The sequence below is a fragment of the Lynx canadensis genome, chromosome B4, assembly GCF_007474595.2.
Source record: "Lynx canadensis isolate LIC74 chromosome B4, mLynCan4.pri.v2, whole genome shotgun sequence".
Taxonomy (NCBI): Eukaryota; Metazoa; Chordata; class Mammalia; order Carnivora; family Felidae; genus Lynx; species Lynx canadensis.
The window spans coordinates 11,028,743-11,051,240 of record NC_044309.1 but is presented as its reverse complement, the minus strand read 5'-3'; the positions used below and the strand labels follow the sequence as shown (position 1 = coordinate 11,051,240).

Here is a 22,498-nt window from a genome sequence, read left to right as displayed (position 1 = left end):
GGACATGACCTCCGTGGTCACTACCACCGTTTTCTTCCCTCCTCCTCCTCCACCCACTGCTACCTGGCTTCTCTGCCCACCAACCAGCCTTTCCTTCCCCAACCCCACACGCATCCCGAGGTTCTGGGGTCCCAGGAAGGCCGCAGGGCTTCACTTAGCATAGGGAAGCCGTATCATTTCAGTCCCTAACAAAGCACTTTTGAAAATAAAAGGGGACTGTGGGACAGTGACCACAGGCAGAGAGACACTATCCGGGTCACCAGGGCTGTGTGGCCACCCTCTCCCAACACTGGTCATTTCATACTTCCCCAGTGTTCCAACCAGCCTGTGCGGTCCTTCCTTCCCCTTCTGGAATAACCACAATGCTTGCTTCTACTCAGGCGGAGCTCCTGCCTCCTCTGACCTGCCTCTGACTGCAGGCGAGAGCTGGCTTGTCCTGGCTGGCCAGACTGTTAGGTTTTGGGGAATTCTACAGGCCATCTGTGAAACACAGCCAGCATCTTAAAATTAAATGATTTGAACTTACAATTAACTAAGGTAATAAATACCCTAAATTCAGCACTTCCTAATTGCATTGCTGTTTTCTATGCTCTTGATGTTGTTCACGTCTCCTCTGTGTTTTGCGGCAATACCATGGGCTGGTTTGCTTCCGTAGCTTGCTTTCCACCTCTGTCTCGAGCGATGTCAGGTTGGTGGCTGGAAATTGGCCGCAGTGGGGGGCAGCTCCCCCATTGAAATGGCCCATCCTATAACCCAGGGCTTGATTGGCTGTTTTAGTGATTGTCTCTACTTCCGAAAGTGATGTGAGAAGGAAGATGTTAGTAATTCGGGTTAAACGTAAGAGCGTATTTTGCATCCCTTGCTGTTACATTATGAATCATCCAAAAAATAGAGGGAACATCGCCACAGCATTTGAAAACTTACCTGGTTTAGCAAAGAAGTTGCTCATGTGAAAAGAGGTTTCAGTTTCATAGATATAAATTAGTACGAAAGGGAGAGTTTACAAACAGATCACATATCAGATTTAAGGAGAATAGGGGGCACCAGGGTGGCTCAGTCAGTTGAGTGTCTGCCTTCAGCTCAGGTCATGATCTGGCAGTCCATGAGTTCAAACCCCGTGTCAGGCTCTGTGCTTACAGCTCAGAGGCTGGATCCTGCTTTGGATTCTGTGTCTCCCCCTCTCTCTGCCCCTCCCCTGCTCGTGCTCTGTCTCTCTCTCAAAAATAAATAAACATTAAAAAAAATAAATAAACTATGTAGTATGTCTCACCTTCTGAACTTCTTTATTTTTTTTTTAATGTTTATTTATTTTTGAAAGAGAGAGAGACAGAGCACAAGCAGGAGAGGGGCAGAGAGAGAGGGAGACAGAATCTGAAATGGGTTCCGGACTCCGAGCTGTCAGCATAGAGCCTGATGTAGGGCTCAAACCCACGAACTGTGAGATCATGCCCTGAGCGGAAGTTGGACGCTTACTTAACTGACGGAGCCCCCCAAGCGCCCCTCACCTACCGAACTTCTTGAGGACAAGGACAACTCTGTAGTTCTAACACTTAATGCCTGGTGCATATTATGTACCCCTCCCTACATGTAATGAAATAATTTATGGATTCAGTAGTTGAGCCAATGAAGGTGACGCTGTGCACTTTCCACGCATTTTCTCTTCCTGGGGAGGGACTGCATTCCAGGCCCTCTTGCACTGGGGTGTGGCCATGTAATGAGTTCAGGTAGGTTATGTGTGTGTGTGGTATGAGTAATGCCAGCCCCTGTCAGACAAGACCCCCCAGAAGCCTCTTCCTTCCCTGATCTAGGGACCCAGTGTTCCTGGTGAGGTAGCCACATGACAAAGGAGGATTCCTGACCCGCGAAGTGACTTTGAGTAAAAGAAGCTTTTATTTTGCTCAGCCACTAAAGTCATGGGGTTCCCTTGTTACCACAGTGTAGCCTAATCTGTCCTGACCAATACACTGAGGAAGCTGAGATGTGGCAGGTGACTTGGACCAGGCTGCGTAGCTTGTCGGTGGAGGGGCTGGGCCAAGAGCCCGTCTTCATTTTCCCTGTGCATACGACCTCCCGAACACTTTTTCAGAAGTATAGAATACAATGTGGATCTGAGGTGGATTTTGTTCAAAGCCGCATTTCAGTGCGGAGCTGGTTAAGACCCACCCGTGGGTCCCACCAAACATCCTCCTTCATTAGAGGATCAGCAGGTATGGCTGGCGTGTGGGGTTCAGTCTCCCATTAACCGTCATTAACCTGGCTGATGTTTCACCCACAAGCACCCCTCCCGGGTCCTGTCATTTACCACTTCCCTCTGAGAGTATCTGGACAGGTCTGGGACTTGAAGGGAGAGAGAACCAGGTCTGGAAGGGAGACTCTCAGGTCATAGAACTCAAGCCCCAAAGGCAAGCAGAAAAGATACCACCACACCCCCATTCTCAGCTGGAGAAACCTTAACTCAGTCCCACAAATATTTGTGAGTGTGGATTGTGTCAGGCATTAGACTATACTATAGCACAGTATGTATAGTATGGGCTTAATATAGCATAGTATGTATAATATAACAGGTATAGTATAGTATTAGCATATATGTCTAATATGTGTATAGCGTAGTATAGCACAGTATAGTATATGGCATGGTGTAATATAGTATATATAGTATAGTATGTATAGCATAGTATAGTCTCTAGTATGGTATAATATGGCATGGTATGGTATGGTATGGTATGGTATAGCATATTATAAAGCATTAGTATAGCATAGTGTGTATGGTATAGTATTAGTATAGTATTATTACAGCATAGTACAGTATGTATAGTATATGTATAGCACAGTATAGCAGAGTATAGTATGTATAGTACAATATGTGTAGCATAATATAGCATTAGCATACAAAGTATGTATAGTGTAATATGTGTAGTATACATAGTAAAGTATGTACAGTGTAATCCGTATACATATGTATGGCATAGCATATACTACTACATACATAGTATATAACATGCTATATTACACATACTGTGCTATACTATATTATACATATTGTACTATGCATACTTTGCTATACTATACTATGTATGTATGTATATTATGCTATACTATACCATGTGTAGTATAATATGTACAGCATAGTATGCTATGTAAAGTATAACATAGCATTAACATATAGCATTGTATAGTGTGGATAGTATACAGAGTATGCATAATATATGTAAGTGTATTATTAGGATAGCATAGCACAGCAGAGTAATTTTTGTCCTTTTCTTCCTCCCCTGAAGGCGTGGCAGTTTTTCCTTTCTCTGATTACAAACCAGCATTCTGGAACCATCCGGTTGAAGTCACAGAGCCCTGAGTGGTGGGGTGATGTGGAGGTGAGCTGACATGTTCCTGACTCTACCCACCTGTCATGACACTGCCTTCACCAATTCTCCCTTGCCAGGTGTTCCCTCCGTGACTTCCGCTTACCCCTCTCCTTGAAGCACTGTTCTTGGCTTTGTGGTTTGTTGGCTTCTGTCTTGGCCACTAGGATGTAAGCCCCCCAAGAGTCTTATTTTGTGTTCTGTCTCTGTTCTGCTGTCTCCCCAGCATCTAGAAAGTGTTTGTTGAATGATGGCTAGACTGCAAGTTCTGTGGCAAGGATTGCCCCCCTGCCTTACATCATGTCTTATACCAGCACTGGGTGCCTGCTACCCACCCCCCCAACCTGTGCCCTCCCCTGCTGACTGCTTTAGTCCCCACTTGCCCCTGGTCTTTGTACAGGCCATGCCCTCTGCCTGGGACACTCTTCTCACCTCATAGACCCATTAACTCCTGTGTGGCCTTCAAGTCAGTTTGGCCACCTACCCTGACAGGAGCCCTTTCCTGCCCTCTGCCTCCTCCTCTGTCCTCTGTATTTCCCCTGTCACAATGCTGTCATACCTTCTTCTTTTTTAAAAATATTTATTTTTGAGAGACAGAGAGAGAGAGAGAGAGAGAGAGAGAGAGAGAGGCAGAGCATGAGCAGGGGAGGGGCAGGAAGAGAGGGAGACACAGAATCTGAAGCAGGCTCCAGGCTCTGAGCTGTCAGCAGAACCCGACGTGGGGCTTGAACTCACGAACCAGAAGATCATGACCTGAGCCAAAGCTGGACGCTTAACTGACTGAGCCACCCAGGTGCCCCAATGCTGTCATACCTTCTTGCAGTTGCTGTGTTTATCTGTCGGTCTTCTCCCTGGGCTGCCAGCTTGCAAGCATGGGACTGTGTATACCCTGCTCACTAGTCCATCCTTGGTCCTTAGGGACAGCACATAATAGATGCTCCCGTACTCATAGGATGAACCAATGGATGCTGACCACAGCCAACCTGTGACCTCTTGGTCCACTCAAGGCAGACCCAGAGATGCAGTGGGGGGGTTATAGGCCCCTTGTCTGCATGAAGGTTTCCACTGATCCTCTCCCCTGTAGTCGTCATGGGCAGGACCAAGAGAGTGGCCCACGTCCACTGGTTTTTTCTCTCTCTCCCCCCGCACCCCCTTCTCTTCCTTAAATGGGATTATCTGCTTTCTCAGTTATAAAAATAACACACACTCATTGTAAGACTTCTGAGCTACTCTTGTCTTTTAGTGTCCACACACTTATTCTATGTAAGGGCTATTAATTAAACGCCTACTATATGCCAGGTGCCACACCAGGCATTGGGGATGCACATGGTAGGACATGGTCCCTACCTTCCAGGGTAGTACACTCAGCACCTATTCTGCATTTCAGGTTACCTCCCGCAGCTGCGCACCTTAGAAGGCGGGGTCTGTTTTCTGTTCACTAGCCCAGAGCCTCAGACTCACATCCATGGAGGGCTCGCTCAAATCAACTCCTGGGTCCCACCTCCAGTTTCTCGTTCAGATCTGAGGTGAGTCTGCTAAGTTGCAATTCTAACAGATTTCCTGATGATGTTTATTCTGCTGGCCAGGGGAACCACACTTTGAGAAACACTGCCCTAGGCGATACCACTCTTACAGTTTTCAGAAGTTATGCACATCTGTTATCTCATTCAGTGTTTCAGAATCACTCACCTGAGAGTGCCTATGACTGGTGAGCACTGCAGTGGACTTTTAAGCCCGGGTCTTCCTATGGGATGCTGCCCACTCTTAGTCGTACCAGGTGGCACCTGCAATCCCCACCGCCATAGGACTACCGAGAAAGCCATGATGGGTCCACTCAGAGCAAGGGAGGTCAAGTTGCAGAGGAAGCCTCCAGGAGAACATTTCTTGGAGGGAGGGATGCAGGGTCTAAGCACTACACTCTGGAAGGAGAGCTGGCTTGGGTCCCGATGGGCTGAGAAACGGTGACTTAGTAGAAGAGTTCCTGGACCCCCTCCACCTTTCTGCAAAGGAAGGGAGCCGGCCTGGGGGCCTCCTGAGATAGGTGTGACTGGGGCCCGGATCACTCCACCTGCTTCCCGGCGGCCGCCCTGGAAGCTCTGGCTGAGAGGCCCCCCTCCCTCTGCCCCAGCACCTCCCTCTGCCAGGACTGGCTGTGTGGGATGGAAAGTCTGAGGGCCACAGCCTGGCCAGACCAGCAACTCAAAATAGGCACTTCCTTCTTGGCAGCGAGGCAGCCAAGGTGCCAAGGGGTACACAATCCCCCAGTGTTCCCTGGAGCCTTTCGGGCGCTAGGCTGGGCTGCGCACTTCCTCATCTGGGAGGAGGCCTCAGGAGGGGGCGGGAGGGCCCAGCTCTGAGAGGAGCTCTGTGAGTCCCACAGGGAAAGTAAAGGAGACGTGGAAAAGTGTGAACTTGGAAGAGGGAGTCCTCTGATGTTGTATATCTAAGCAGGAAGCCAGACCTACCCAGTTCTGGGGAAGAAAAATAAGCTCTGGAGACCTATTTTTAGAAAGCGGCAAAATTCTGTTTCTCAGTAGGCAGTGGAATTTAAATCTAAAACTCGTTTCATTGCTGAAGTAACCACAGGACTGCATGTAGGAATGGGGCCATGGTGAGCAGTCATGTCTGAATGAGGCTATTAGGCTAGTGCCTACTCACCCCTCATGGCACTGTACTTGCTCATGGCCAGTCCAGAAGTCTCTGTAGGAATTCTCATGCGGGTTTTGTGGTGGTAATGACGATAAGGTGGAGATGGTAATGATAATGGTGATCAAGATAATGGTGGTGATATTGATGCTGGTGGTGATGGTGATGATGGGTGGTGATGATGGTGGTGGTGACAGTGATGTTGGTGATGGTGGTGTCGATGTTGGTGATGATGGTAAGGATGGTTCTGATGATGGTGATCATGATAATTGTGGAGATGAAAGTCATAGTGGTGATGGTGATGATGGGTGGTGGTGATGGTGGTGGTGATGGTGATGATGTTGGTGAAGGTGTTGTGCCAGGCCTACACTTAACATATGTGATCTCATTCAGTCCTTATAACAGCCTTATGAGGTGAGTATAGGTCACCCCCATTTTTTCAGGTGAAGGAAGTGAGGCTCAGAGAAGTTAAGTCACACAGCCGACTATCATAGGGCTGGGATTCAAACTCAGGTCAGGATAACAACAAAGCCTGCTCTACATGAACCCATCACAAAATCTCAGATTTGGAAGGGGCGACACTGAGTACAATTCCTATTGCTTTCCTCCTCCAGTGCCCTTGCACCGTCTGTTTGTACACCCACATGGCCATGGGACTCACACTCCTGTGAACACTTCTTTCCTTTCAGTCAGCTCTAACCCCTCGAGAGCTCCCTGTGTGCAGCTCAAGTCTCTCTTTGTAGAATTTCTCCGGCTGCACAGAATTATCCGTTCTGACAGCCCTGTAAGCCTCTGGAGGCGGCTCCCATAGCCTCTGAAGGCCTTTCTGTCTGTGGGTCCGACATGCTCAGTCTTCTTAATGGTCTCTGCTCCTCATAAAGCCCTGTGGGGCTCGTGTGGAGCCTGGAATTGCGTAGAGCACACTGAGTGCAAAGTATACCTCCGAAGGTGGATCTGACTTCTAGAAATAGCAAGTGGTCATTTGGAATCACTGTGCACGTGGATGATTAAGCTGAGGGGAAAAAAAAAGCTGGTTTAAAAGATAAAATTGAGTAATTTTTAAATCTGGCCCAAACTGGCACTGAAAGTAGTTATTCCTGGAAGAAATGAACCAAAACATAATTTAACCCCAGCAACATTCGTTATTAGATGAAGGCTAGAGCCTCTCAAGGCATGGAGATGCCCAGTTCTCTGAGCTGGCACATCCCAATAAAATGTAGACAAAACTCCACCTACGAATGTCGGCAGACTAGTCCTGACTTCCGACGTGATCGGGGAAGGACCGCCACTTTGTGCTGAAGTTGTGTCTTGAGTGAAATCTGGTTAGAGATTTAAAATGGGGAGATGGGAGCGCCCGGGTGGCTCAGTCGGTGAAGCGTCCGACTTCAGCTCAGGTCACGATCTCACAGTTCATGAGTTCAAGCCCCGCATAGGGCTCTCTGCTGTCAGTGCAGAGCCGGCTTCGGATCCTCTGTCCCACCCTGTCTCTGCCCCTCCCCTGCTCATGCTCTCTCTCAAAAATAAATGAATGAATAAATAAAATGGGGTGATAAAGGCTAGCCCCGGCACCCTGAGCTGGGTGATCTCCAGCAGAGGGTGAGGCTGAGGCCAGGCATGGGCCGCTGCTCTGCCTTGCCCTGCTCAGAGCACTGATGCTCTGTGTAGCCGGGTCCCGGACTTTCCACTGGAGCCTGGCTGCCTTTCCAGTAACAACCACAACTTCAAAGGACTGCCAAGGAGCAGATTGGGCAATGTCCCCGGTGAACTCGGCTAGCTGCGTGTGCTGTGTGTGCATGGGAGTCCTGCACAACGTGGGTGTTGGAAACCACGACTGGCAATTCCGGATTCCAAAAGCAAGTCCTGAAGGAGGGAGTGGAGGCATGGAACCTGCTTTGAACTGGATCCCCTGAGGCAAGGGTCACCCGCAGCAGCTCCAAGAACCCCAGCCCGCTGAAAGGCCTTTCCCAGGCCCAGAGACACAGTCCCATTCCTCTCTCCAGCTCTGCACAGCTCACCGTAATGCTCTCTCCACCAAGCCTGACTGGCGGGAATGACTCGTCTTCACCTGCCTTCCCTTCTTTCCCTATAGACGCCCCGCCCTCTGGTCCCTGGGAGCTGAGGCGTAGCTGCACATCAGGGACGAGCCCCAGTGAGTGGCAGGCAGACAGAACGCTTCGGGAAGTGGCTCCGTGCAGGACAAGAAGGGCTGTGTTGAGGGGAAAGGAGATGGTGATCTCGGGGACCCTGGGGAGGGTTAGCCCTCTCCACGCCGGGGAGAAGGGACAGCTGGCAAGCCTCAGCCTGCAGCAGCTTGGGCAGCTTCAGAGGGTGTGGAGAGCGGGGCATTTGCACCCCCTGCAACCACGGTATGGACCTACTAGCCCCCCCATCCCTGCTGAAGAGGAGAGAAGGCTGCATTTTCTCATCTGTAAGGGGTTGTCACACCCCCACCTGCAGGCAGCCACGAGGACTAGGTGGTAATATTTAGTACCACTCACAGTGCCCGGCATACAGACAGGACGCGGAGATTTGCTGAGTGAATCTGTGAACAGTCTCATACTTGGCACCACTTGGTTCAACTCCTAAGCTTCACAAATTACTAGTTCCAGGCAACTGTTGTACATTATTAACATTTTAATTGAGTTCATTTGGTCTTTAAGATTGGACTGAAAAATAAAGGGCCTTACAAGAAGTGTCACAAACACACAGACTGTGAGTCGGGAAGAGCCTGGTCGTGGTGCCCCAGCCAGCCCAGCAACTCCGGGAGGCCCTTCTGGAACCTTTCTGCTCTTTGAAAAAAATCTTCACAAGGTAGAGGTTATTTCCCCCAAATTCAAAATGTTTCCACACCATCTAAGTGAAAGGATAAACTCGGTCCTATCTCATGGACCAGGAAACTATACAACGGGAGGACCAGTGGGAAGCAGAAGAGAACCTTCTAGCATTGCCCTATCAGTAACTCATCGGTGTGTGGCTCCTCTAAGGATTTACGTAGTTCTACAAAGACCCCGGGCGCCGGAATGCACCTTGGGTAACAAAGGTAAGCCTCTGGCAGCGCGCCCCAATGCTCCAGGGGTGCACACCACTCAGAAACGATCAGCAGGTGCCGAGGACAGAAACCAACCAACTGGTCACCTAGATGCTAGTGTGCATGCACGTGCAGAGATACACGCATGTGTGCGCACAGAGGTCCCTGTTCTCTGCAGCCTTTATGCCTGACACAGATTCCTCGTCTACTCAGCCCCACCCCTTAAAGGCATTTCCAGAATTCAGGTTATTGTTACCCTTGGCACAGTGCTTCACACACAAATACTGGGAGGCTGGTTTATGAAGTGTGACGTGTTTATCAAGGACTAAGTTCCATTAACCTCTGCTTCCAAATGTGAATTCCTACCTCTGGCCTGGGGTCGGACAGCACAGCCACAGCCTTTACAGCAGGTGGCAGGGGGGCATGGGAGGGGGGTGACCCCTGAATTCTGAACCTAAGCCACCACGCTAGGAGCTCCAGCGCCCAGAGAGCAGACCCCGAGGCCCTTCCAAGGGTGGGTCTTCCGTTGGAAAAGGTTTTCTGAACCTCAGAAGCACGTTCAGCTGGGGAAGTAGCTGGCTTCATGGAGCTTGAAGAAGCGGAGGGAGTCAGGAAAAGCTACCTCGAACTCAACCAGTGGGGCCGGGAGATTCCTTCAGACTCGGTTTTGCTCTAGATCCTGGCACACCCCCAAAGCAGAAAGGCCTGTGGGGGGCCACGGCAGACAGGCCTGGGGGACTGCCAAGGAATCTGGAAGGCAGAAAACAACACCAGGAGGCGTCCCAGGATCACACGGTTCTCAGGGAGGGGTGGACCCTGCTCCCACCTTAGGGCCATTTATGGTTCTTACAGCCTTTCACCATTTCGGTTTTCTGGGCCATTTCTGGAAATCACCATGTTTCCCCTGCATTAGCTCATTGTTGACTGAAAGTTCATATGGGTTAGATAATAAGAAGCAATCTTTACAGAGCCCGGCTGGCAGGTGCGGTGATGGGTGTCTGCCTGGCTCCTGGGGTCAGCAGTGGCCTCCCCAAAAGGCCAGTAGCCAGGAAGAGGGTAAGCTGGCTGCTGATGGCAGTGCTGGATCTGGAACATGTAGGGAAGGGTTTTGTTACTTTTTTTTTTTTTTTTTCAATAAAGAGACATTTTAGAAGGACTAGAAACATTCACACACAAAGGTTGACCATTCTTAATGCTAAAAAGCGTGGGCTAAAAAGCGTGGGCTGGGAAGTGCCCTCTGGTCTCCATCCCACTGCCCGGATTCTTCTCTGGGCGGAGGGACAGATTTATCCCCAGCAGCGCTTCCGCTCATGGGGAAGAGGGCGAACCCTGCGGGCCTGGTCAGCAAGTGGCCGCATTCCTGGCGCAGACACACGGCCAGCGGCCTCTGTTGCAGAGTCCCCATCTTCCCAGGACACGGCGACTCACAGCCCGGCCTTCTCTTTTCTCAGGTATCTGAGAGCAGGGCTTGTCCAGCGAGGAGATTAGAAAAGGATACGAGCTCATTCCCATACGGTAAAGCCAGAGAAAGCCTTGCTGTGAAGAGAACAAACAGAACCTGTTTGGTGGCTTGTCATTTCAATGACAACACGAACCTTTCACAGGTGAGCATTCCTCGCACGCCTCCCCTTCCTCCTGCCCCTGGGGGGGGGGGGTGGGCGGGCAGTGGGGTCACCCCAGCGGGAGCAGGCGAAAAACACGAAAACAAGTTACATGCCTTCAGAGAACCCAGGGGTTTGATGACAAACATTTAAGAACCCAAGGGAGAGTCGAGGGAGAAAAGTTTATTAAAACTTGCCCAGGCGATAAAAATCACTCCAAGAAGAAACAATGCCTCATTCTGCTACCTCGTTTAGGGAAACAGCACAGCAGGTACACGTTTCTTGATAAGAGTGTATTGTTTTCATATTTATCTTGTTTCTCTCTCTTCATTCCTCTTGAATAAACATAAAGAACTGATTTCTTAGATCACCTGTACGAAAAACATCACCACCAAATCCTCTGAAGAGTCAGAGTCCTCATAGCCAGAGCGGTTGGAATTTAATAAGAGAACACATTTCTGATTAAAAAAATTTTTATTTATTTATTTTTGAGAGAGAGAGAGAGAGAGAGCGAGCAGGGGAGGGGCAGAGAGAGAGGGAGACAGGTTCCCAAGCAGGCTCTGCATGGTCAGCGCAGAGCCCAACACGGGGCTCAAACCCACAAACCACAAGATCATGACTGAGCTGAAGCCAAGAGTTGGACATTCAGTGACTGAGCCACCCCAGGGCTCCCCGTTTCTCATTTTTTACAAATAAAAAGGCCAATCCTAAGGGCCCCTTGAGGCCTCACTTATGAACTCCGCTAAGCTCTCCATGAAAGCTGGTTTCAAAAGGGGAGCCCATGTGGGGGCCCCCCCGTGAGGAATCTTGCACGAAGAACCCTATACTGGAGCAGGCTCAGGCCATGTGCACTTTGAGAGACTCAAGGACACCCTGTGCCTCAACAGGGCTTGTGAGAGGACAGTGTGAGCTGGGGTGAGAAAAGCAGAGATCAGACTTTCTGCCAGTGTTGTGTGGATTAGCGGGCACAGAGAAGTCACCCAGCGGAGCGGGCAGGAGGGGGGCCGGGACAGATGCTTCACTCTGGTAACTGCTAAGTGTTACTGTTTGCAGGCGAGACTCTGGTTTGGCCATGTGTACACACCCTCCTAAAAGCAAAAAATTTTCTTCCCCCTGATTTCAACTATTAAGATAAATGGAGAGTGATTTACAGGTATCACTTTGAAAACAATTAGGCACTTAAGATTCATCTTTTCTTTTCGTTACAATTTTGCTTTGAAATGTGGTCCTTGCAATTCCCTTGAAGATGACCCCTTGTGAATGTCTAATGCCTCTTTGCAAACTAGATGTTTTTGTTAATGTGATACGCACACATACAGGAGTTAGTTCATCAGCAGCTGTAATTTGAGCCTCATACAAAACATGGCTTTAATTACTAGGGTTCAGGGCCCAAGAAATGACCAGAGTAATAGCCAGTATAATTATGAATAAATAGAAGGAAAGGTTATAACCACTTAAAATAACTGAGCGTAAGTATAAAATGCAAAAACAAAGCTGTTTATACTTAAATCTCTACATTTATTTTTCCAAAAATGTCATTATGAGAACAAATATACTCCTATATAGTCAAGTTCACCTTAATCACAATGAAGTCATAGGATAACTTAAAAGAGGTAATCCTCGTATTTAAAGGATGTTTAAAATGTCAGCCATAATCAAGACCCTCTAATTTGAAACACCATGTATGGCATCTCACTTTGTAAAAAGGTAATACATCCCTCAAGACTTCTTCAAACAAATGCAACATAAATAGGAGTACAATAAAAACTATTTTCAAAACCAAAAAAATCAAAGCACCTATTTAAATTAAATCCGTCAAGAGTCTATAAGATTATTTCAGGAGGACACGGGCCGGATGAGACACTAAAAACTATAGTTCTAAGAAAAAAATGACATTTTATGTAACTTGCTATTAAGGCAGATACATACTATATACGAATACTATAAAGGACGCACTTCACAGCACATTTAAAAGTATGAACTGAAATACTCAACAGGAAGAAACTGATTCTGTGACACTGGCTGAGACAGAATAACAGAAGGGCGTGACTTAAAAGCATGGCCCTTCCCAGTCTATTTTTAGAGGCTTAAGACTCCAGCCTTAAATAGTTTTAATAATGCTCGCGGCTACAACTCAGCTTGTAAAACATAGTCTGGGAGAATATAGTTCTTTTCACATTGTGTAAACCAGTTTGCTGCTTTTTCCCCTCGAAAACTAATCCCAAGGTCTCGCTCCCAGAACACGAAGGGGTCTTAAGAATTTCTTTGTTTCCGTCTGTTCGGTAGCTGCCTTGGAACATGCACAACTAAAATTGGGTGATAAGCTGAAAGCAGGTTAAAATTTGGTGATACGTCTCTTAAAAGTGTTCTTCTCTAAAGAAGGAACTGTCTGCTTATCTGGAAGCCTACCTGGGCTATTACTCTCCTTGTGTACAGAGCAACTTATGGGTGAGGAGGAAGCACTTTGATTATGGAGATGTGCCCTTTTCAAGGTGCCAGTCTCGATGTCACCCATCACAGCTGGGACAGCAGCATCTGTCAAGGGAACGGGAAGGCATGCCTCGCATCATGTAGTCACTTGATAGGGTTTTAAGAAGTTTATGTATGTGTACTAATGAATGTGTGTGTGCACATACGATACCTGTGTGTGTGTGTGTGTGCGTGTGCACGCACATAGGCTTCTATAAACACGTATTATGTACACGTATATACACAATACACACTCATCCACGTATCCCCCAGTGACATGGCCCCCACGGTCTGATCAGACTTGCTTTCTGAAAATTACCACCTTTTCCAAATCCACCCTTTTCCATTCCACTCCCAGAACTCAAAATTATAGTAAATCATACTCTAAAGGTTTCATTTCAATTTTCAATTAAAAAACAGGCAAACCAAATTCTACCCAGAAACAAAGGCACGTCTAGGGCTAACACACCATCCTTTATCCTTCAGAACCAAACAGACGACCCAAAGATGTATTTGAAGACATTACGAAAATTAAACAGCCATTTCGTTTTTATTTTCTTAGAAAAGGAGGGGGAGATCCCTGTCATAGATAACTGAGTGTAAGAGACCTAAACTGGCTTGCGTGTCACGTCCTTGGGATAAAAGTCAACATTAGGGACTGAAGAATAACAAATCAGACCCAATCCCCCTCCTTCTGAATCCTCAAAAGATAGGATGGCATTTCGGGTGTTAACGGTTATTCTCTGAGCCCCCGGAAAAAGGAAGACAAGATATGGGGCCGGACTGTCTTTCACAGAAGGCTATTCCTACTCAGATGCGGCCACAGAGCCGGGTGGCACTGTCCCCAGTCCCTCGGCCCAGACCACGGAGTCCTGGCACCTGTCACGTGTCGCCCTGCACAGGGCACAGCACGGGGGCTGTTGCTCCTCCCCTTACGTGCACACCCCCTGCCCTGGCCACCCAGCCTCCCCAGCCCCAGTCTCATTCTCCATCACAAGTTCTCCTTGAGGAGGCCGAGCTTCCGCAGGGCCTCCCGGCGGGCCTCCTCCGTGGAACCGCGGCCAGAGAACTGGACGGTGATGCCCTGGGGTCTGAAGCCCACAGCCCTGGGCAGTGACCCTGACCGCTTCCTAGCATCCTGGCCGCAGTCCGGCTGCCGGTGCTCATAAAAGCTCTTGCTGGCGTTCTGGCGAGCGAGTTTGCTGGTGAGAGCCGGGTCTGGACGGAAGGTGACAGTTTTTCCGGTCGAGACGAAGGCACTGGGCTCGCTCTTCAGGACGTCGTGGATGCTCTGGAAGCCGTTGGCCAGCGGCGGGGACCGTTCCGTCTGCACGCCTCGGGACCGCTGAGCGCCGGGCTGCCCGCCGGCCTGCACGGACACGGCTTCATGGACGGGGCCGGCCTCGCTCCGGCCACGCGGCCCCTGCTCCGGAGAGCCGCTGCTCCCCTGCTCCGCGAGGTCACCCCCGGGGGCCCGGCCTTCAGGGTCCCCCGGGGACAGGAAAGAGACCCCGTTGATGTTGGCCAACACCCGGGCCTTCCGCTCCTGCACGCTGACCGCCGCCCTGGAGATGGTCTTGTTGAACTCCTTCCCCGCGCTGTTGGTCACGCTGATGTTGCTGGGGAAGCGGTGAACCTTGGGCACCGGCTGCGCCGGGTGTCTGTGCCACGGGAGGCGGCCCCCCGTCCGAGGGGTCGCCGAGGGCAGCGTCCTCCACTCCCCGGGCCTGCCCTCCTCGGTGGGGGACGCCGGTGAAAATGTTTCACTTCCCGCCAACTTCTCGGACATTTTCTGAGCGATAACCAGGGGGGTGGGAACGGAGCGGGGCAGTTTGGGGTGCTCCGCGGGAGCAGCGGAGGCCGGCAGCTCTCTCCTGGGGGGCTCTGTCGTCGAGGCGGCCACCGGCTGGGAGGGCAGCACAGGAGGGGCCTCTGGAGCCTCGGGGTCTGGTGATGGACGACCCTGGGCTTCTGGTTTCCCGCATTCGAGGACAGGACTGTCTTCCTTCCCGGCAGGGCCAGCCCCTGAAAAGGAGGCAGAATCTTCATAAGCTACCACCTTATGTAAAAATAAATGCATCCCATTGCCTTCTCGCTGAATTTAAGAGGGCCCCCCCCCAGGGGGACATAATGCCATTGTCAGCGGCAGCACCTCCTGTTACCTAAACTCCCCGGAACAGTGAAGGAGAAGGTCCTGGGTGAGTCTCACCCCCTACTTGGCGAGAAGGAACCTATCAGTGACGGTGAAAGACTCGCGTCTGAATGCTCGGGACCTGGGACGCACACCGCGCACGCGCACGCAGGCTTCTAAAGAGGCGCGTAAACAGGAGGGAACGATAACCCTCCTGGGAGGGGGTGTCACCGAGGGAAAATGGAGACGGGACGGACGGGTGGCATCCTCCCCCGCCTAAACAGATACTGATCGCAGGTCACCCAACACTATTTGCACTTACAATCACGCATCTGTCTCCCACTGCAAAACTGTAAGCCGTGTCTAATTTTTATCCCTGTATCGTCAGAATTTCACCCAACGCCTGCTGGGGCAGGCACTTAAAACCGCTGTGGAAGTATCATGTTAGACACTGATGGGCAAGGCGGCTTTCTCTCCATAAGTGTTTTCCTTGGCACAAGCAGATGATCTGGCACTTTTAAATGACCAGCAGGTTCAAATGCATTTTAGGAACTACACTTCAAAGATGTGTGATAAAAACGGGACATCTGTAATTAAGTCTCTTCTTTGAAGACACGGCTGTAAACTAAGCTCCTCATCTGGAGTCTGGAACCCCAGTCTGTGAAATCGGTGTAATGCACAGCCTCACGCGCGCGCACACGCACACAGAGGGCGAAAAAGTATTTCTAGACGCTTGTGACAAATGGCAATATTTTGTAGTAAGAGCCAAAATACTTTCCCTTCTGTTTTTCCCTCCTCCTTTCTAATCCTTATCCCCTTGCTATGTTTATTTCCAACATCTTTTCCAGTCAGGAGAAACAGTGCAAGACAATCCCACCTCATCACCCCCTTGCTCTTCTCACAGCACTCAAAGGACAAAAAGCACGCCTCTCCTTTGAGGCTGCCCTGAATCCAACAGACCTGCAAAGTAGACACTAAGCCAAACTCTTGCTTCCCTTTTCCTGTTTTCCTGAACCAGCTAACTTTTTAGCCCAAATACTCCCACCTTGGGAAGTCATGCCATAGAAAGAGGGGGCATAAGATTGTTCAAAATCTGAGATCAAACCTCACAGGCTAAAATATATATATAAACAGAACCTTGTATGTTCTGTTTGTAGAATGAATTGTTATACCTGGAAGTCAATTCCAATTTTCTTTCTTTCTTTTTACTATACAGTAAAGCCTTGGGTTGCAAGTAACATGTTCTGCGAGTGTTCCACAAGATGAGCAAACGTTTCTTTTTTTTTTAAATATTAAAAAAAAATTTTTATTCATTTTTGAGAGACAGAGTGCAAGCAGGAATGGGGCAGAGAGAGAGGGAGACACAGAATCGGAAGCAGGCTCCAGGCTCTGAGCTATCTGTCAGCACAGAGCCTGACACGGGGCTCAGACTCAAAAGCCGTGAGATCATGACCTGAGCTGAAGTTGGACACTTAACTGAGCTGAAGTTGGACACTGAGCCACCCAGGCGCCCCAAGGCAGGCAAACGTTTCCAATAAATTTTAACTTAATAAATGAGCAAGACTGATATCAGTAGTACGTGATCACAACAGAGCCAATGGTTCTTGAAATTCGCTTTGATATACGAGTGCTTTGGATTACAAGCATGTTTCTGGAACGAATTATGCTCACAAACCAAGGTTTTACTGTATATGAAATAGATTCATATGGTCTGCCAGTCTCATTCTTTATTCTAGTTCCTCTGAACTTTCCCTTCATGTGTTATCTCCTAATATGCTACGAAAGCATCTACTGGTTGGACACTCAAACTCCACCTTGCAAAAACCCCCACAGCGTCCACACTGGCACACACACGGGAAGACCACAGTGTCCCGAACGACACTAACGAACCGAGTCAGAGGCTGGGGACTGGGCTTTGCTCCTCACCTGCTGTCTCAGTCACAGCCGGGAGGAACTCGGGTTCCCCCTCCTCAGGTGCCGGCTGCACTAAATCGATGACATCTCCTGGCTCCGAGTGACTGGAAGCGCTCTCGTCCAGAGACCCTGGAGAGTGGGAGTGCACGCCGCTGTCACACAGGACTTGCTCCTCACAATCATCTTCCAGGGAATCAATAGTCTCTTCAAAAAACAGGATGACATCCTTTTCCTCATGTGTCAGGTACTTGAGGCTCTCATCATCCTGTGTAACGGGTGTGGGGGTTGGGAACGGAAGGGAGAAAGCAAACAGTTGTTTTGCTGAAGAGAGAAGCCATGACAAAGTCAGGATCTCTTGCAGAGCCCTGGGTGGAATCCGCGTCCCTCTACAAGTTCCCGTCGGGGAGGATCTGCCATTCAGGTGGCCCACTGACAAACCCGTGCCTGTGTCCTCCCCGTGGTACCTGCGTGAAAAAGAACGCTGCCAAGAAACTGTAGCAAATAAAGTGTCTTAGAATCTATTATTAACTCCAGTCTTATGGCTCCTAGGGAGTCAATGACAGAAAAAGAATTCTTCTCCAAGCCTCCTTGGGAAGGAACACTGTTCTCAACTTCCTGCTCTCTGATGTCTTCCCACAATAGCAGTGGGGGACATCTTTGGATAAAGACAGTGGCCATGAATGCACATATTTAGCTTCCTTTCCTCCAGAAACCTCACGAAAACAATAATGGGATTCATTTTTGTTGGGAGGCACCAATCACAAAGACAAAAAAGAAGAGGAAAAGAGACAGCAGTAACAGAGTGTGGGAAGTTAGGCAGCCGCAGGACAGGTGCAGCCGACTCTGGAGACCCAAGGAATCTGATTTTTAGCAGCTGTGGGAAGCCGGTGACCCACCTGCTGAGTACAAGGGAGCCTCTCGCCCCCCCCACCTCGCAGGTGCTGAGGGTACTGGGAGCGGGGCCAAGAGGAGCGGGGCCAAGAGGGCCAAGAGGAAGGGCCACTTCTGTATAAAGAGCAGAAGTGGTTCAGCAGGAATGAGGTCATCCCAGCAGAAAACTAGATGTTTTTTAAAAGAAGGTAAAAGAGGGGCGCCTGGGTGGCGCAGTCGGTTAAGTGTCCGACTTCAGCCAGGTCACGATCTCGCGGTCCGGTCCGTGAGTTCGAGCCCCGCATCAGGCTCTGGGCTGATGGCTCGGAGCCTGGAGCCTGTTTCCGATTCTGTGTCTCCCTCTCTCTCTGCCCCTCCCCCGTTCATGCTCTGTCTCTCTCTGTCCCAAAAATAAATAAACGTTGAAAAAAAAAATTAAAAAAAAAAAAAAGAAGAAGGTAAAAGAGGGATCTGAAGCAGAGTTGACAGTGAGAGACCACAATGAAAACGAGCAGTAAAGGAAGCCAACCTGATGCCCTCTGGACTGAAGTCTGGAAGCCTTCTCTGAGGTAACTGAATCCAAGGGCCAAAGGGGCCGACACCATGGGCTCCCCAACGAAGCAGCTCAGCCACATGCCCCTATAGGGGAGAGGACAGTCAACAAACCCCCTGATTTCTGACCAGCTTCTCAACGTTCTCCTCTTAAACATGTGCACACGCCTAAGGATCACGGAGTCTCACCATGAAAGACGCAGCCGAACAGACAAAAAGGAAAAGAAAGCAATTTACAAAAACAAACTATGCAGAATGATGACAATTTCAACAAGATTACCATTCATATCCTCAGAGAGTTGTGGAGATACTGAATCCATCAAGAATATGATCTTATTTAAAAAAAAAAACCCACAAGACAAAAACACAGCTCTTCGAAATTAACACTTGGACCACAGGACTGAAAAACGAAATAAAAGCCTACAAGGTAAAGTGGAGAAACTAGTAAAGTAAAATAAATAGTCAAAATTTGTTTTAAAATAAGGAAGATAAGAAAATCAGAGGATAAGTATGGGAGGGCCAACATCTGAAATAATGAGAGCTCCAGAAAGATAAATCAGAAAAGTAGAGGGGAAGAAGGTAATCAAAATAAATAAGTAAAATAAGGAGAGGCCCCTGGGCTGAGAGACCTGAGTTTCCGAATGTAAAGGGGCCATCAGAAAATCTAATGAACAAGAATGAAACAGACCTATGAAGGCTGAGGGACGTCCCTGTGAAATCTCAGGACACCGACACCGGAGGGCAAGATCGTGAAAGCTCCCCAGAGAGAAAAAACAGGTCACAAAACAAAAGACCAGGAATCAGAACAGCAACAGACTTCTCAGCAGGAAGCCAGAAGATAGTGTCATGATTCCTTTAAGATTCGGAGTGAACAGAGAACTAGAATTCTACGCCTAACCAAATTAAGGTTATGGTAGAATAAAGATGTTTTAAGACACGCGAGGTCTACACAGTGCATCCCCCACATATGCCTTTCTCAGAAAGCTTCTGCAGGGTGGTAGGGGAATGTGGTTTTCCCCTAGACGAGGGAGTAAACCAAGAAACAACACAGGACCAGGGGAGGACGAGAGAAAGCCAAAGGGGATCTCGGGACTCAACTGAAATCCCCGGGAACGTCAGCCGTGCAGACAACAACCAGTCTGATGCACAGCAAGCCAGAGGGCTGAGAGCACAAAGCAAGCAAATAAAACCCGAAAGGTTATTAACCATAGAAAACTATGGTTATGAGAAAAATCACGTATCTATGAACCCATTTACCTAGAGTAACGTGCACACATACACACACCTACATGCACACACACACACACACACACACACACATATATATTAATTATATTCATATTCACAGTAGTGAGAGAACAAAAACGTCCAGGGGTGCCTGGGTGGCTCAGTTGGTTAAGCGTCTGACTCTTTGATTTCTGCTCTGGTCATGATCTCGTGGTTGTAAGATCGAGCCCTGCATCAGGCTCTGTGCTAACAGTATGGAGCCTGCTTGGGATTCTCTCTCTCCCTCTCTCTGCATCTCCTTTACTCCCTCGCTCTCTCTCAAAATAAATAAATAAACATTAAAAAAAATGTCCAACAATAAGGGTACGGTTAAACAAATCAAGGCACATTCACAGACAGAATATTACACAGGAATCTTAAATGGTGTTTTCCGAACAATGTAATGCTAAGTGAGAAAAATGCAGATGGAAAGTAAGAGTTGTCTCTCAAGTATGTGCATACTTAATATATACCCACATACATAAAATACTGGGAGGATATAGAGTAAAATGTCAATTAGAAAGCAAATAACAAATGGGTAGGAGTTAAAAGTTGTGTCCTCTAGTGAGTAGGAAGTTGGGGGAGGGGTGCTTTTCATAACACTTTGAAGCTACTTGACCCTCTATGAGTGTGAACTTTGATAAAACAACAGAAAAGGTGTGGAAGCAAACTCAGTTAAGAGCTGACCCAGGCGGTGCAGGGGAATGCTTTTCACACTGGGATCTGAGAGGTTACGCAAATGCCCGCCAGCCCGCCCAAAGCACCTGACTCCCAGACCATCCCAGAGCCTGCTGGCTCCACAGATTTAGTGACCGTTCTTTCGTTTAAGGCATCCATTTGTTTTTGGTATAATTAACCCAAGAATACACGCAAATGTCTCCACCGGGCTTGACTGTATTAGCTTGATCCTCAAGGCCGGAGGATTCAGGGAAAGGCACCTGTCTGCAGCCGGGTTCGGTGGGCAGACAGAATGGAAAGTCTCTGGAGAGAGATCCACAGCATGGGTTGGGTCAGGAGACAGAGCAGAATGCGGCTCGGGAGAATAAGCAATACACATCCACCAGATATAAACCTATATACAAGTGCTGGGTCACAGATATGTGTCCATTATAGTAGATACAAATAGTTCTCCAAATTGCCTGTCCCAGTGTGACTCCCATGGGCATGCCTGCTTGTTCTCCCCATACAGCTGGCATACGCGAGTCTCATTCTGATGTCCCGTCCGTTCCCAAGAAGATGAACAGTGTTGGGCCATGTTTTTTCCCCATGATACTTAACTGGCCATTTGGAGATCCTCGTACGAAGTGCCTGTTCAATTCTTTTGCCTATTTTTCTATCCAGTTGTCTTTTTAAAAATACAGGACTATACATACTAGATAGAAATCTTTTACTGGAAATATTTATTACAAGTATCGGCCACTACTCACTAGCTTCCCTTTTCTCTCTCTTAATGGGAGTCTTGTGATGGCTAGTCCTTAATTTTAATGTAGCATAATGTTTCATGATTAGAGTTTTTTGTGTCCTATTTAGGAAACCACTACCAACTCCATGGTCATGGAGATACTCACCTGTTTTATTCTAGAAGCATTATTTTTAACTTTCCATATTCAGTGCGACAATTAATCTGGAATGAACTTTTATGTATGGCGTGAGGTCAAGAGTCATTGTCTTCTTTCTTTTTTTAATGTTTATTTATTTATTTATTTTGGAGAGAGAGAGATAGCAGGCAAGCAGGAGAGAGGGGGAGAGAGAATCCCAAGCAGGCTCCAAACTGTCAGTGCACAGCCTGCCGCGGGGCTCGAACTCACAACCACGAGATCATGACCAGAATGGAAATCAAGAGTCAGATGCTTAACAGACTGAGCCACCCAGGCGCCCCTCATTGTTTTCTAAGTTGACATCCAATTGTCCAGCACCGGACCTTGAAAATACCATCCCTGAACACTGCATATTCCCTTGGTTGTAAGTCAAATGACAGTGTACGTGTCTGTCTGTTTATGAATTCTCTGTTTGTCTACTTGTCTACTCATATACCACTAATACATTGTTTCTTTTTTTAAAATGTTTATTTTTGAGAGAGAAAAATAAACATGTACGCATGAGCAGGGGAGGGGCAGAAAGAGAGGGAGACAAAGATCTGAAGCAGGCTCTGCATTGACAGCAGAGAGCCGAACGTGGGACTTGAACTCACAAATGTGAGATCATGACCTGAGCCCAAGTCTGTCGCTTAACCGACTGAGCCACCGAGGAACCCCTAAAACATTGTTTTAATTATTACAAGTCTCCAGATCTGGTAGTTTAAAGCCCTCCAGTTCTGCTGTTTGTCTTTAAGTCTGTGATAGCTCTTTCGACCCTTTTTACTTCCATGTAAATTTTAGTATCAGCTTGTCAGTTTCCAGACACCCAGCTACACACACACACACACACACACACACACACACACACACACACACACACACATATACCCCTCTGCCGGGACTTTGATGGGGACTACACAGAAGGTCCTCAAGTTGAGGAGAACTGAATTTTCCAACGTTCTGACTCCTCTAATATGGTACACGCCCTCACTTACTCAGATTAGTGGCTCTCACACTGTGGCCCTTCGACCAGCAGCCACAGCACCTAGAACTACAAATGCTTGGGCCCCACCTTAGATCTGCTGCAT

The 22,498-nt window shown here is 48.5% G+C and overlaps 1 protein-coding gene and 1 long non-coding RNA gene across 5 annotated transcripts in view; one reads left to right on the top strand and one right to left on the bottom strand.

The window, feature by feature from the left end:
* Positions 1–369: 369 nt before the first annotated feature.
* Positions 370–10,894, top strand: LOC115518101. Its single transcript, XR_003970170.1, has 4 exons — positions 370–537; positions 3,276–3,368; positions 4,744–4,882; positions 10,482–10,894. It is a non-coding gene; the product is annotated as an uncharacterized LOC115518101 (long non-coding RNA).
* A 1,234-nt stretch (positions 10,895–12,128) lies between these two features.
* The window catches only part of PROSER2 (proline and serine rich 2), a 47,262-nt gene continuing 36,892 nt past the window's right edge, over positions 12,129–22,498 (bottom strand). For all 4 annotated transcript variants that reach the window (XM_030321369.2, XM_030321367.2, XM_030321368.2 and 1 more), the window contains exons 3-4: positions 17,158–17,410; positions 12,129–15,125 (exon numbers count right to left, since the gene is read on the bottom strand). In XM_030321369.2, the coding sequence (XP_030177229.1) occupies positions 14,092–15,125; positions 17,158–17,410 (1,287 nt within the window). In that variant the 3' untranslated portion in view covers positions 12,129–14,091. The remainder of the gene's footprint in view (positions 15,126–17,157; positions 17,411–22,498) is intronic.